This window comes from Strigops habroptila, chromosome 15 (assembly GCF_004027225.2).
Source record: "Strigops habroptila isolate Jane chromosome 15, bStrHab1.2.pri, whole genome shotgun sequence".
Taxonomy (NCBI): Eukaryota; Metazoa; Chordata; class Aves; order Psittaciformes; family Psittacidae; genus Strigops; species Strigops habroptila.
The window spans coordinates 352767-365215 of NC_044291.2; the positions used below are offsets into that span (position 1 = coordinate 352767).

The 12449-nt window shown below is 54.1% G+C and overlaps 1 protein-coding gene across 7 annotated transcripts in view; it reads right to left on the reverse strand.

The window, feature by feature from the left end:
• Window positions 1-1991: 1991 nt before the first annotated feature.
• The window catches only part of VAV2 (vav guanine nucleotide exchange factor 2), a 107263-nt gene continuing 96805 nt past the window's right edge, over window positions 1992-12449 (reverse strand). For 4 of the 7 annotated variants that reach the window (XM_030507333.1, XM_030507332.1, XM_030507331.1 and 1 more), the window contains 11 exons: window positions 12010-12026; window positions 11772-11793; window positions 10509-10636; window positions 10238-10312; window positions 9627-9679; window positions 8774-8890; window positions 8585-8672; window positions 8370-8493; window positions 7564-7650; window positions 5363-5517; window positions 1992-4743 (listed from right to left, as the gene is read on the reverse strand). In XM_030507333.1, the coding sequence (XP_030363193.1) occupies window positions 4696-4743; window positions 5363-5517; window positions 7564-7650; window positions 8370-8493; window positions 8585-8672; window positions 8774-8890; window positions 9627-9679; window positions 10238-10312; window positions 10509-10636; window positions 11772-11793; window positions 12010-12026 (914 nt within the window). In that variant the 3' untranslated portion in view covers window positions 1992-4695. The remainder of the gene's footprint in view (window positions 4744-5362; window positions 5518-7563; window positions 7651-8369; window positions 8494-8584; window positions 8673-8773; window positions 8891-9626; window positions 9680-10237; window positions 10313-10508; window positions 10637-11771; window positions 11794-12009; window positions 12027-12449) is intronic. The other 3 variants (XM_030507337.2, XM_030507336.2, XR_003994514.2) reach the window with 2 other exon arrangements.

Sequence of the window (12449 nt, forward strand, 5' to 3'; positions counted from 1 at the left end):
CTCCCAAAGATAAAATTGGTGTTTAAGTTTTAAAGCAAGAGCCCCAATACCTCCAGACTACTCCATGGACTAATTACACAAAATAAACCACAGAGATGCAAACAAATCTAACCTCCTGTTTGCAGTGGGGTGTTTCTGTTTGACGGGCCAGAACCATTTCATCAGCATGCACTAATTATAAATATGACCTTTGGGTTAAAAGAGACCTAAAACAATACAAGCCCGAGCAGGCGTTCAGCAGCCCCAAGCTCAGGACAGACACTGCAGAAGGTGGCACTGGCCATGGTTCCTGGGGCGCTGGTGCAGCTCCAGAGCAGGAACAAGGTGGTTATTTTCCTTGATGGTCAGTCCAACATGGAGGGAACCTACCCCAGTTCAATCTTAGGTTAATCCTGAAATGAAGGAGCACAGTAGTTTGTATGCGCCAGCTGCAGTTTTCCAGGTCACAGAAAACGTTATGGGTAACGCAGGAACGTGCCAGCCGGGCATGCTCCAGGCACACTCATCACCGCGGGACCAGCCTCAGGCGTGAGCCATCAGTGTCCCATCGCACTGCGTCCTGCACCACAGCCTGAATTTGTGCCTGGGAAGGTGTTACCAGTTTGCTCAGAGCTGGGGCAGAGCCCGGCCAGCCCAGCCGATGGGGAGGTTATGTCAGCAGCTGCCATTGCTGGGGATAACAATCATAGTAAAGAAATAAACCCCATGTCTGGCGTGTCCCCTCCTGGGGCAGGGGCTGCGCGGGGCTGGAGCCAGCTGTGCTGGCTGAGGCTGGAGACCCATCCTCCCGTTAATGCTCCTGGGAATGCTGCTCCTGGTCTGGTTACAGCACCTGGCCGTGGCTGCGCTCCATGAATAAACATCCCATTTATCCACGAGGCATCAGGCCCCGCATCGGTGCAGCCCCCATGGGGAGGTTTAGGCATGGAGCCAGCAAAGCCGGCTGTCAAGGCACCCGGCGGCCCAGGCTGCAACCACCCTGAGGGCTACATGTCACCCACTGGCAGGAACCAGCCCCTGCTGTGGCAGGGATGTCCCCAGAGCAGGACCCTGCGTGGAAGCAGGTCACTGCATTTACCTGCTCCTGTAGCCATCAGTTGGTTCCAGGCTCCAGTGCTGCAGCCGCAGAGCCATGGGTGCCTGATGATGATCCCGACCCATGCAGGGCCTGATGCTCACCAGCCAAGGAGAGCACCCACGTACCAAACCCTGGTGTTTCACACATGGTGCATATTGGGGAGCTCCCCTCAGACTGAACAGCAACAACTGGGAAGGAGTTTATCCGGGCAGGGGTCATCACCTCGACCAAGGCTAACTGGCTGAGCAGCATCTTTCCAAATCAGCATCCAAAAGTTAGTGCCCAGCTCATGTCCTGCTTCTCTGAGTAAAACACCTCAGCTCATTGCTACAGCCCCTTTCAGCTGGCCCTGTGAAAGCTGAAGCAAGAAAGATAAAGCTCTGGGGACTCCAAGAGCAGGAAAAATTAATATTGTTAATTAAATGACCTGACAGCTCACAGCAGCACCTTGTGCGCTGCTCTGGGGTGAAACCTCCAGCACAGCCTCAGCTGTTTTATAAGTGCAATTTCTTTCATTGCTCTGGAAATGCTGTTGCGTGCAGGGCGAGGAGATTCTGGAATATGATACTTGGGAGTGACTAAAAGCCATGGAAAATCCTCCTCCTCCTCTCTCCCCGCAGCAGTTCAGCTTAGCAGGGAGAGGAGCCCCCGGAACGCTGCCGACAAGAGCCTGGGACAACTGCACCGGGGCAGCTGCCCCAGGGACAAAGAGGAATCCGACAGGCTTCAGGGTACAAACACTTACGGTTTGCGGCAGGAATCGGGAAGGATCCATCCCAGGAGCACACATCTCCCATGGACTGGCCACGCCGTCCCTTTGGCTCCAGCGCGGCCATGGGTGCTTCAGTGACAAGAAACCCCCCGCGAGCCCGAGGCTCTAGCACGGTAAAAACCATGGCTGGGAAAAGCCCTATCAACAAAATTACACTTTATTTTTTCGTTGTGGAATTTACTTTGATGTATGGTAACTTAAAGAGGTCTGGAAAAACCACATGCAAAAGGGTTTCTAAGTAGCAGCTAAAGTTTCTATTCCAGCATTACAAGCTATTCCAAATGATTTCCCAATTCCCAGCTATAAACTATTCCATAAACAAACAGTTTTATCTTTAAATCCCCTCCACCCTACCCCAGTTAGTGCAGTGCAAAGGAAAGACCCAAGGAATTTACATATTATTTTCCAACGTATCCCATTGCAATTTTGAATGACCTGCGATGAACTAAAATATATACAATTTTCTCACCATCATAAAAAAACATTTCCTTTTCTTATTCACAGATATATATTGTGGCAAATGGCTGAATAATTACTTACAAACAAAACAATCTTTTAAACAAGTTTCTTACACCAGTAAACACGGGAGGAGCTCTCCGGAGGGAAGGGGCAGTTGGTGGGGCTGGGAGGGGAGCGCGGGCAGTGGCTGAGGTTGGGGACCCCTCTGGGGCTCTGAGGTCCCCGTGACAGGGCACGTGCTCGTCCGGGGGGATGCCCTTACAGAACCAGCCACATTGAACAGGAGGGTCGTGTAAGGCTTTAGGATCTGAGGCATAACACAAGCCATCATTTGTCTTACGTATGTGTTTGCGTGTGCATCTCATCCACCCTAAATACACCCTTGGCTCCAGCACAGCTACAAGAATGGAGCAGCACCCTTTGCTTTGCACAGGAGGAGCAGGACATCGCCAGCTCCCACATGGCTGCTCCCCCTGAGTGCACCCCGAGCTGAGCTGGGAGAGGTTAGCACCAAACAGTACCTTAGGGAAGCCCCGAGTCCCATCCGCATCCCCATCACCTCCCAGAGCAAGACCCTGGTGCGCATCCGCCCCAGCCAGGCCCTGCAGCACCCAGAACAGGGGCACCCATGGGGCTCCAGGGTGAATGGGCACCAAACTGGTGCTCCGGGCTTGTCACTGAGCAACAACACTTAATTTCCAAGTTACTATCTTTCCCTTTGCCTCGAGAGCCCCAGACTCTTCCAGTTGCTATCCCTTACTGCTCCATTAGTGGCAAGGCTTCGGATGCAGCCGTGGTACCCGCCGTGCCAGGGACTGAGGGCATCAGCACTGCTCACCCGCCCAACGCCGGCATCTCCCAGCCCTGCACCAGTGTGGTGCCAAGAGCTGTCCCATGGCAGGACCCAGGGGGTCCTAGTGACAGGGGAACAGCATCAGGGGATGGAACCACCAGCTCGAAATGCCACTCAGAGAGGCTTGAAGGCATCCCTGGGGCTCAGATACTGGATAGAGGAAAGTTGTTCTCTGTCACACTCCTACACACATATTTGTTCGTATTTGCATTTTGGAAGTAAGTTCTGGAGCTGGAGAGCAAAGCCAGTGCCCAACAGAAGATGATGGCTGGGATTTCCACCCGGCAGCTCTGCCTACCAACGCCGGGAGCTGCACTTTGGAAAGAACAGACTCAGATGGACAGTGCTCAGGACAGAGCAGCAATGCCAAGACAGAGGGACCTTTACTTGACAGCAGCAGCAGTAACAGCCTGTGGGAGGAAGAGAGAGGCAACGCTCACAGCCCCAAAAGTGCACGCAGCTGGGGAAGAAGAGATGTTTTCACAACTCTGCAAGAGAAATCAGTCGATACGGTAGCCCTTACTCAAGTGGGTTTGTCCCCCTGAGCTCAGCAAGGTGGGACATGTCACGGCTCCAACAAAAACCAGCCTGGCTCGGGGGGTCCTGCCCACAGCAGAACCAAGCTGGGAGCAAGCGAAGGACAGACCCACGGACGCACACTCCCGTCCACTCCTGTGTGTGTACCTGGTGGCCTCCAAAACCCTTGTGTGGCAAAGCAGATCTCCAGTCCTGCAATGTGCCGAGACCTCCTGTTCACCAGTGGGACCAGTTTGCACCCCTGGCTGTCCCCACCGCCCACAGCAAGGCTGGTGGGACTGAAGGTGGTTGTAACGAAAACAGGCTGGGGGTGCCAAAGCAGCTCCTCCCCTGCTGTCTGACCCGGACATCCATTTCCAGCCTACATCTGATGGTCAGAACACGCTCCTGGTTGCACGGGTGGCATCCTTCCAAGACGAGCGACAGCCCTTCCCTGCTCCCAGGCCAGGTGCCCCCACTCTGCCCCTCGCCCGGCAGCAACACGGTGCTGCCGAAACTCTGACCGGGGAGCCCCCCAAGTGGTATGTGTGTAGGTCCACATCGTCTCCTTGGGGCCGAGTCGCTCCCTCCCCATAGAAACCTCCAAATTCTCACCTCGGCGCATCCAGGCACCAGCCCAGGCACAAACCTTCAGCCTCACCCTCCCACCACCATCACCATGGTGGTGTTTAAACACCTGACAAGGGTTTGGACCCCATCCTCTGGTGGGCACCGCACAGAGTCTCTCAGCTCTGTCCATGCAGGGGAGCGCGGCTTTCCTGGGACTCTTCAGCAGCTGCTACTCCAACGTTATCCGACAGACCATCAATCTTCTATACACGTAGGAGGAGCGAGGCCAGCGGCCGTGCACACTGTACAGAGGAACAGCTAAAGTCTGTGGAGCAGTCCCAGGAGGTGTCCGGCCGTGTCCCATGGGAGCCACGGCATCGGGACAAGTGTGCATGGGCTGCAGCAGCTTGCTCCAGGCGCTGGCGACATCCATCTGACATCTCACAGTCACTGCACGCCCTCCTCTTCCACGTACGTGGAGGGAAACCAGCCAACCTGCCAGGGAAGCGGAGAGGTGAGCAGGGGCCTGGGGAGCTCTAGGGACCTCCTGTCCTGCTGCTGGGACTATTCCCCTGCCACCACGTGCTGTTCCTGACGAGCCGTTAGCACAGTGCTGGATGCACCCACATCCTGATGCACGGTGGTGATGACGGTGCAGCCGTTACCCTAATCTGGGATAGAGCTAGCAACTATACATTGCCTGGACACATGGGTTGTCTGCAACATATAAGGGATCAGGGCATGAAGAATCTGTCCCCAGTGCTACAAACCCCAGGGGACACCAGGTCAAGCCATCTCCTGCTGCTCTTCCCTGGGATGCTGAGCCCTTCACCAGCAGAGCTACTCCTGCTTCTGTCCCCTTCATGCAGGTTCAAAGAAGAGCAGACTCAGATGCCGCCTGCCTGCTCCTATCCACCTCCATGTGTGTCACTGGGCAGGACCGTGGTGGCTCTCCTGAGATGACAGCCCACTGTCATCTGAGCTGGGAAAGAGCAAGAGCGAATGGGACGTGTCCCCCTGCCCACTGGTGTCCTGCGTTCTGGCTGGGCAGGTTGAGAATGGGGAGGACCATGCACTGCAGGAACGGGACAGGACACGATTTGGATGCACTCACTCTTCCATTGGTTTCCCCCTTCCACCATCCCTGGTCCCCGCCGATCCTGCTGTAGATCTTCACCACGTCACCCTCACGCAGCGACAGCTCCCGCATGTCCCGCGCTGCGAAGTTGTACCGTGCCACCGCCGTCCCTATGACCCGTGGGGTGAACACTGAGGGGGACAAACAGAGGGAGTCGGGAGCTGCTCCGCACGTGGGGCTGGCCGAAGCCTGGGGAAAGCTCCGTGAGGTTCAACCTGGGTTTTCCACCGTGGCAATGGCTCCCATTGCAACGCCACAACCTGGAGCAGCTCGGATGGTGGGGCTGGCCTCATCTGAATTGCCCAGCCCCACACTGACTGGGGCAGTTGGGGTTAAAGTGGATTCCTGCTGGGCTTTAAACAGCTCTGTGGGCTTGGGAAGCCCCTTTCTGCTGACCAGGAGAGTCCAGGAGGGGCTTGGTGGGGATTGCTGTGGTGAGGGGCACTTTTGTGAGAAAGTGGGAAAAGATTTTATAGGAATATGTAACCATTAACAATGAAATAATGGGAAAAGTCCTGTTCCACAAGCAGCTGATGGGACAAGCTTGTCAAAGATTTCATAAACCAACTTGTATTTATACTACATCAAAAAATTGAGTTATTGGGATTGGATTCTCCAAGAGATGCTGAGCAAAACCTCTGTGTTTTGCCATGAGGAGGAACAAGCTGCTAACCTGACATCCTCCCTGTTCCTGTCCCCTTGGAAACTTGGTCCTATTTCCAACCAAAAGGCACAAAAGCCCCCTGCAAACCCTAACGCTGACCACACTGTGATGAGGAGCATGTCCCCATGAGCCATCCTGGGAAGTGGCCTCTACCAGCACTGTCATGGCCCCAGCACCACAGATCTCCATCGCTTCAGGCAGGGAATACTGGGGGAAGGCACAAGGAGGAGCAGCAGCGAGGGGGGAAAGGCAGGGACAATGCTCAGCATCTCTGCCCCAGTGTCTGGGCAGGGGAAGGAGGGCTGGAGGGTAATGCTGGGAGAGATGGGATGGGCAGAGGAAGAGAAAAATGCACCTCTGAAGTTTGCAAAAGTCCCCCCTGAGCAGACGTGGTGCCTTGGTGCTGCCCCCTCCCCTCTTTTGTGCCGGGGGGCTTCAACAATTCATTTGAGAATTAATTTCTTTTTGAACGTTTGCAAACCAAGGTTGAACTAAGTTTGAGGAAAAGCTTTGCCCAGGTTTTCAGCTCTCGGGATGGAAGGAGATGAGGATGGCGATGGAGATGGTCCAGACACACGATGTGCAACCACTGGAGGGCTTGTCCGTCCTCACCAGGGATCCCGGAGAACGGAGCGAGCACCACGGCAGCTTTGAACTCTTTCATCAGGAGCTTGCTCAGAGGCCACTGCTGCAGAAATGACTTTCTGCAATACCTTCTATGCAGTTGAAAGATCACAAATTCCCAGAATTACGTTCCAATACCTTGAAAAGTTCAGTGTTCTTCCCAACACTGCACCAAAGAAAGCACATGTGGCTTTGCCAATGGTTTTCCCTGTCCAGGCTCAGAAAATACCGAAAGGTAAAAGCTTAAATGGGAAGAAATGAACTGGCACAATTTTGCTCTGATCCTGCCAAACAGGGAGGATGTCACCAGTCTGCAACACATGTAATCAATGGGGTTCAAAGGCTGGAGCATCACTGTGCTCTCTGCAGGGAGTCTGAGCCCCAGAGCACATTCACAGTACACGTTCCCCCCAACATCCTCAGCAAGTGGCTCCTGAGCAGCCTCAGACACCAGAGCTCAAGAACTGCCAGACATTGGGATGTTCTCCTTGTACAGCAAGGAAAGTGGCCTGGAAGATGGTGCGATGCCAATGCTTGTTCAGTGAAACACACGGGATAAGCAGGTCGAGCTTGAAGTACATCATGAGATCCCAATGCGTTAGGTTCACTTTTTTGTTAATTTAGCCCCTTTTCTCAAACAGAAACAACTCCATCTTCTCCCTGCCTGGATTCTGGAGAGAGGGGGGAGCATTTTGCTTCCAGCCAAGTCATGGTTAATTAACTTATTTCCAGGCTGTGCCCCAGGGCAGCACTGGGGACCCCTGAACTGCCTGTGGGTGATGGAGGGACAGCAGGGACCCGCAGGTCCCGCTGGCGATGGCTTTCAAGCTGGGGCTGCTGCAGCCCGGGGAAGGCGGCAGGTCTCTCCAGAGGGGAGAGGCACCGGTACCTGACCAGAAGGGACTGGAGGAGCTCTGAGAAGAAAAGTTGAGGCCCTGAGGACTGAGAAAAGAAAAGTTGTAGGAAGCGCAGGAGGCTGCAACGAGGTTAGAGAGAAACAGAGGCAGAACACGCATTAAAAAGGAAATTAAAAAAAGTATTATAGTGCACAATGCTTTAAAAGCCAATGGAGCAACAGGGTGCAGAGCATGCAGGACTTGTGCAGGGAGCTGGGGCAGCGGTGGCTGGTCTGGCCACAGCCCCATGGCCAGTGTGGGGCTCAAAAGTCACCCTGGGGTTGTATTTATGTGAATGGATATTTAAACAACTTTCAAAACCATCTGCCTTTGGTTTTCTTTTAACAATAACCATGGAGAAAGTTTTCTTTAAATGCTTTTTCCCCACAGAGCAGCTATTCCTGCACTCAGGATTTCAGACAAACGAACATTTTGCACTGATGTCCGTTTTGCTTTCAGTTCTAATTTTTTTTCTTTCAGGCACAGACTTACCATTTTTCCCATGATCTCCATTAAAGGAGTCCCATTGGGATTCAAACCATCACAAGTCACACTGGAACACACGCACAAAAGCTCACGTGGGCAGGCAGGACATGCCACGTCCCGCTGTCAGAGCATCGCATCCCTGCCCGGCTCGGAGCAGCAGAGCCAGGCAGCCCCACCACCTCCCCGGAAACCTGGCCTCAAAATGCTACCAGCCGAGCAGGAGGCTTGTCTGCAAACGGGGGCTCGAGCCCCACAGCAAAGCTGTAAATCCCTCTGTCCAGACAGTGGTCCCACACCTTGCGCATGGTTTTACCTGGAGAGCGGGTGAAGGTCCTGGAGGTAGAGCGCTCCCGGGATTTATAGGGATATTTCAGCGTCGTGTCCAGCTGCTTGAAGCTCTCCTTCAGTGAATGGCTCTGGTAGTACTCGACCAGCTCCTGGGAAGGATGAGAGGCACACGCTGTCTCTTCAGTCCTCTGAGTGACTTGCAGGGACCCTGTGCACTCTAAAGAGGCTACAGAAACCTACCAGCAAGCTTTCAAACTTCTTGGCTTCTGTGATGTGAATCCAGTTGTCCTTCTCCACCACCTTGATGTGCTTCACCTCCTCGTTGAACCTGCAAATGGCAGCAAAGGCACTCAAGAAAACACAGCTGCATGCCCCAGCCCCATCTCACCCTCCACGAGCAAGACTGAGTAACAATTAAGTATTTCTCACTTAATACTGATGGCAAAGCGCTCGGCCTCAGCCGGCCGCTCCCGGATCAGGTAGGTGCCGCTGACGTGGGACTTGAGCAGGTTGTCTGTCTGCTGCCGCTCCATGTTCCCCGCGAACCTGAGCCCAGAGGTTAACTAATGCATTTAATGAACTAAAAATTAATGTGTATATTTAAAAGAGGCATGTTTGAGACAAAAAGATGCATGTTTTTTTAAGGCCATGAAGGTTGAGACGGCAAATAGAGAAACAGGTCTCATCCAAAACTTCAGGAGCAGAAAAGAGATATACAATGAGCTGCTCAGGCATTGAACAGGGAGGGTGAGTGATGCAGAGTGCAACCTCTTCCCTTGGATGTATCTTACACCTAGAAAATCCCACTAATTGGGAATCAGTCCCCAGGTAAATGAGCCTTTAGCAAGAGCTGGAGAATGGGGATAATTCAGACTCTTGAATCTGCAAACCTGGCTGGAGCTGGAGGGAGGGAGCAGGAGGGAAGCCAAGTGCAACCTCTCCCACCAAGGCAGGAATTGCTTGTTTCCTCCCCAGATGTTTTTCTGGGCACAAAAACCACTGAAAATGGGAAGAGAAACCAGCACCCCTCCTTTTGCCTCTGCCCCTCTCCATTGGAGAAGAAATCCTCACTGATGCTGCGAGCGCTGCGCCAGGTTTCAACACCCAAATGCCCCTGCAGCAGCTGCCCTGTGTGGGATGCAGAGTACGGCTAGTCTGCATTCCTAACTCATCGTCAGAGTGGATTCCTGACAAAGGGACCATTAAAAGGTGAGGTCGATGTATGTTTATGGCTGGAGGAGGCCGTGCCCACACGCTGCCCAGCGCAGGCTGGGCAACTCACCATGGGTACGCCGTGTAGTCGATCTCCCGTGAGGGCGGCCGGCTGTTGGGAGGCTGCAAAGAGAACGCTGATGACTGATGAGCCAGAGCCTCATCAGGCCGTGGCTCATGTGCGAGATGCTCCTCTCCATGGGAGGGTTTTCATCTGCCAAACTTCTGAATTACTGGCTTCGGCAGCGGAGGGCAGTGTTGCAGCTGAGCTGTGATGAGCATGCTGCATTTTTCATTTACATGAGCATTAAAAAATACATGAACATTTTTTAATTGGGAAATGGCTGACAGCAGTACAGAACACAGTAATGAAAAAAGTGCAGTTTTCCTGTACCGTGACTGATCTCAAGTACTCTCTGAGACAGTCCCAAAGAGGAGGAATGGAGCCTGGATCCGGCCACACCAACCCCAACCTTGGGAATGGGGCTCAGACCAACCTGACCAGGCATTTGCAACCACGGGATGATGGATCCATCCCTTGCTAATTTGGCCCCAGTAAAAGGCCAATGGAAGAACCAAGGTCTCAAGCAGAAGGCTGAGCAGAGCAACAGGCACCACCAGAGCAGCACCTCCTGTGACAGCCCCCGGTGCTCCTGGCTCCATCTCCCCCTTGGCACTCACCCGGGCATCAACGGGGCACGGCTTTACCGACGAGCTGGGGAAATAACCCGACTTCTTCGTCTGCAGCAGCCGCCCCTGCAAAGCCAAGTGGGCATCAGACTGGGACATGCAGGCAGAAGCAATGGTTTCGCCATGCAGTGATGGGGACAGGCTCCGAAGTGCCTCGCAGTGCCCCCGGCTCTGAACCCCCGGCACATCCCTGTGCTCTGGGACAATGCACAAGTCACTGGTTCTAAACTTCCTGGGAATTCCTGAGGGGAATTGCTCTCACCTCCCACCAGGGCGAGTCGGGGTCCCCCCTCAGCAGCTCGATCACATCCCCAATCTGAAACGTCAGCACAGGCTTCCCGGGGGGGGCCGGGGTCCCATGGTAATTCTGAACCGCCACCATTTTAGGACCTGAGAAAGAAGCAAAACAGTCTCATCACCTCGTCCTTGTTAACGAAAAACAAACCAAAACCACCTCCTCTGAAGAGTGTTGCCCTTTACCCTATGAACCACAAATCTACTGGCACCAGCGAGCAGGATTTGGGGGCAGAAAGTGCGAAAGCAGAGAGGAATGGTGCCCGCCACAAGTGGTCTTTGCTCCTGCAGTTACACTGCATTCAGACTGAGTTCCCCCAGCAAAATTAAACCTATGAAGGACAGAGCCAGGCCCAGGATGTGGACGTGAACCTGATGGGGAGGAGCGGCTCTCGTTGGGCAATGCTGGCTGGCACCAAACCCGTGGGTTCAGTGACTGCAAACGGGACCAGCCAACACTCGGTTCCCACTGAATGGTTGGACCTGGGACGCAGCCGTCCCTGTAGCCCGCAGGCAAAGTCCAGTCGTCCCGCCGGCAGCCGCACACTGAGTGAGCTTCCCAGCTGCACTCAAACACAGTGTTTATCTGCAAAACACTTCCCCACTGCGGCCTCTCCCTGCCCTGCGCCCTCTGCTTGCTTTTGTCTTAGGCACCGATTTGATTCAGGCTTCTCTCTGCCAGGCTTGGCTTTCCTCTCATCAGAAAGAGCACAGAAACAGACTGTTCCCTCTCCTTCGAGCCAGGACATGGGCAGGGCAGGCCCAGCACTGTCCAGGATAGATTTAAGCTAAGGAAAAATCAAAAAATATTGTAGTAACCATCACGACTAACGGCCCCGTCGAGGGCAGTGCCTGGAGCTGCACATCCCTGCAGCGCACCGGACATGCCGGGGGGAAGATGCTCCCTATCAGCAACAAGTCCCCTGCCAGGATGGGTCCGGTCTGCTTTGAAGGATGATCTGACAAAGGGAATTCACCCGGCTCTCCTTGGTTACTGTGTGATGAGCAGAGGCTTTGCTCACACAGCAGTGCATGAATGCACCCAGAAACAAAGGGGGCTGAGCCCTGGGAGGAGCCGCATCTTTCTGCAGGACCCTCCTGCAGCTACTCATGCTCCTCTCCGGTTTTGGAAGGAGTTTCCCCCTCCCACATGCCCCATGTTAGGGACACCCGCGGCCACAGTGCAGACCCTGTCTCTACTTGCCCTCCTGCAATACAGTAAAGCCCTTACCAGGTCCAGCACTCAGTGAATCCTGAAAAGAGAGAGGAAAAAGTCTCCGTGAGGTCACGGCGGTCTCAGCTCTCTCCGTAAGAACCCACCCAAAGCCACTGGGATTGGAAACCGTCTCCCGAAACCCCCCTGGTACCTCCCCGGCTTTTCCCACGAGCTGCCTGTAGTGGGACTGGGCAAGGAAACAGCCTGTGCCCAAGGCAGAGGGGAAGTGGGAAAACGGCCATCAGCAACGTACCTGGTCTGCTGAAGAACCTGCAAAAGAAATGGGGAAATAAGTGGTGAATTTAATGAGCAACAAACTCCATTTTCTGTTTCTCTTGATGCTGTGGGTATCAATAAGCCAGTGTCAGTGCTTGAACGTGATGGAAGAAGCACAAAGCAGAGCTGGGGTCACTCGAGCCATTGCCCTGCACGGGGTGGGCAAGACCCAGGGAGGGACTGGAGCTGGACAAGGACGTTTTCTCCCTTGCACAAAGTTCTATGATTTTGTTTCTTCCTCTTTCCACCCAACACCTCCCCAAAGCCACGCCGTGACAGCCTCCTGCACCCACAGAGCTGGGGCTCTGTCCGGGAGACCAGAGGCAAAGTCGCAGGTTTGCCCAACTTGGACCAAGGACACAGACTTTTGCCATATTATGGGGGGTTTGGGATCCAGGGGTGGCAGGGTACTGAGAT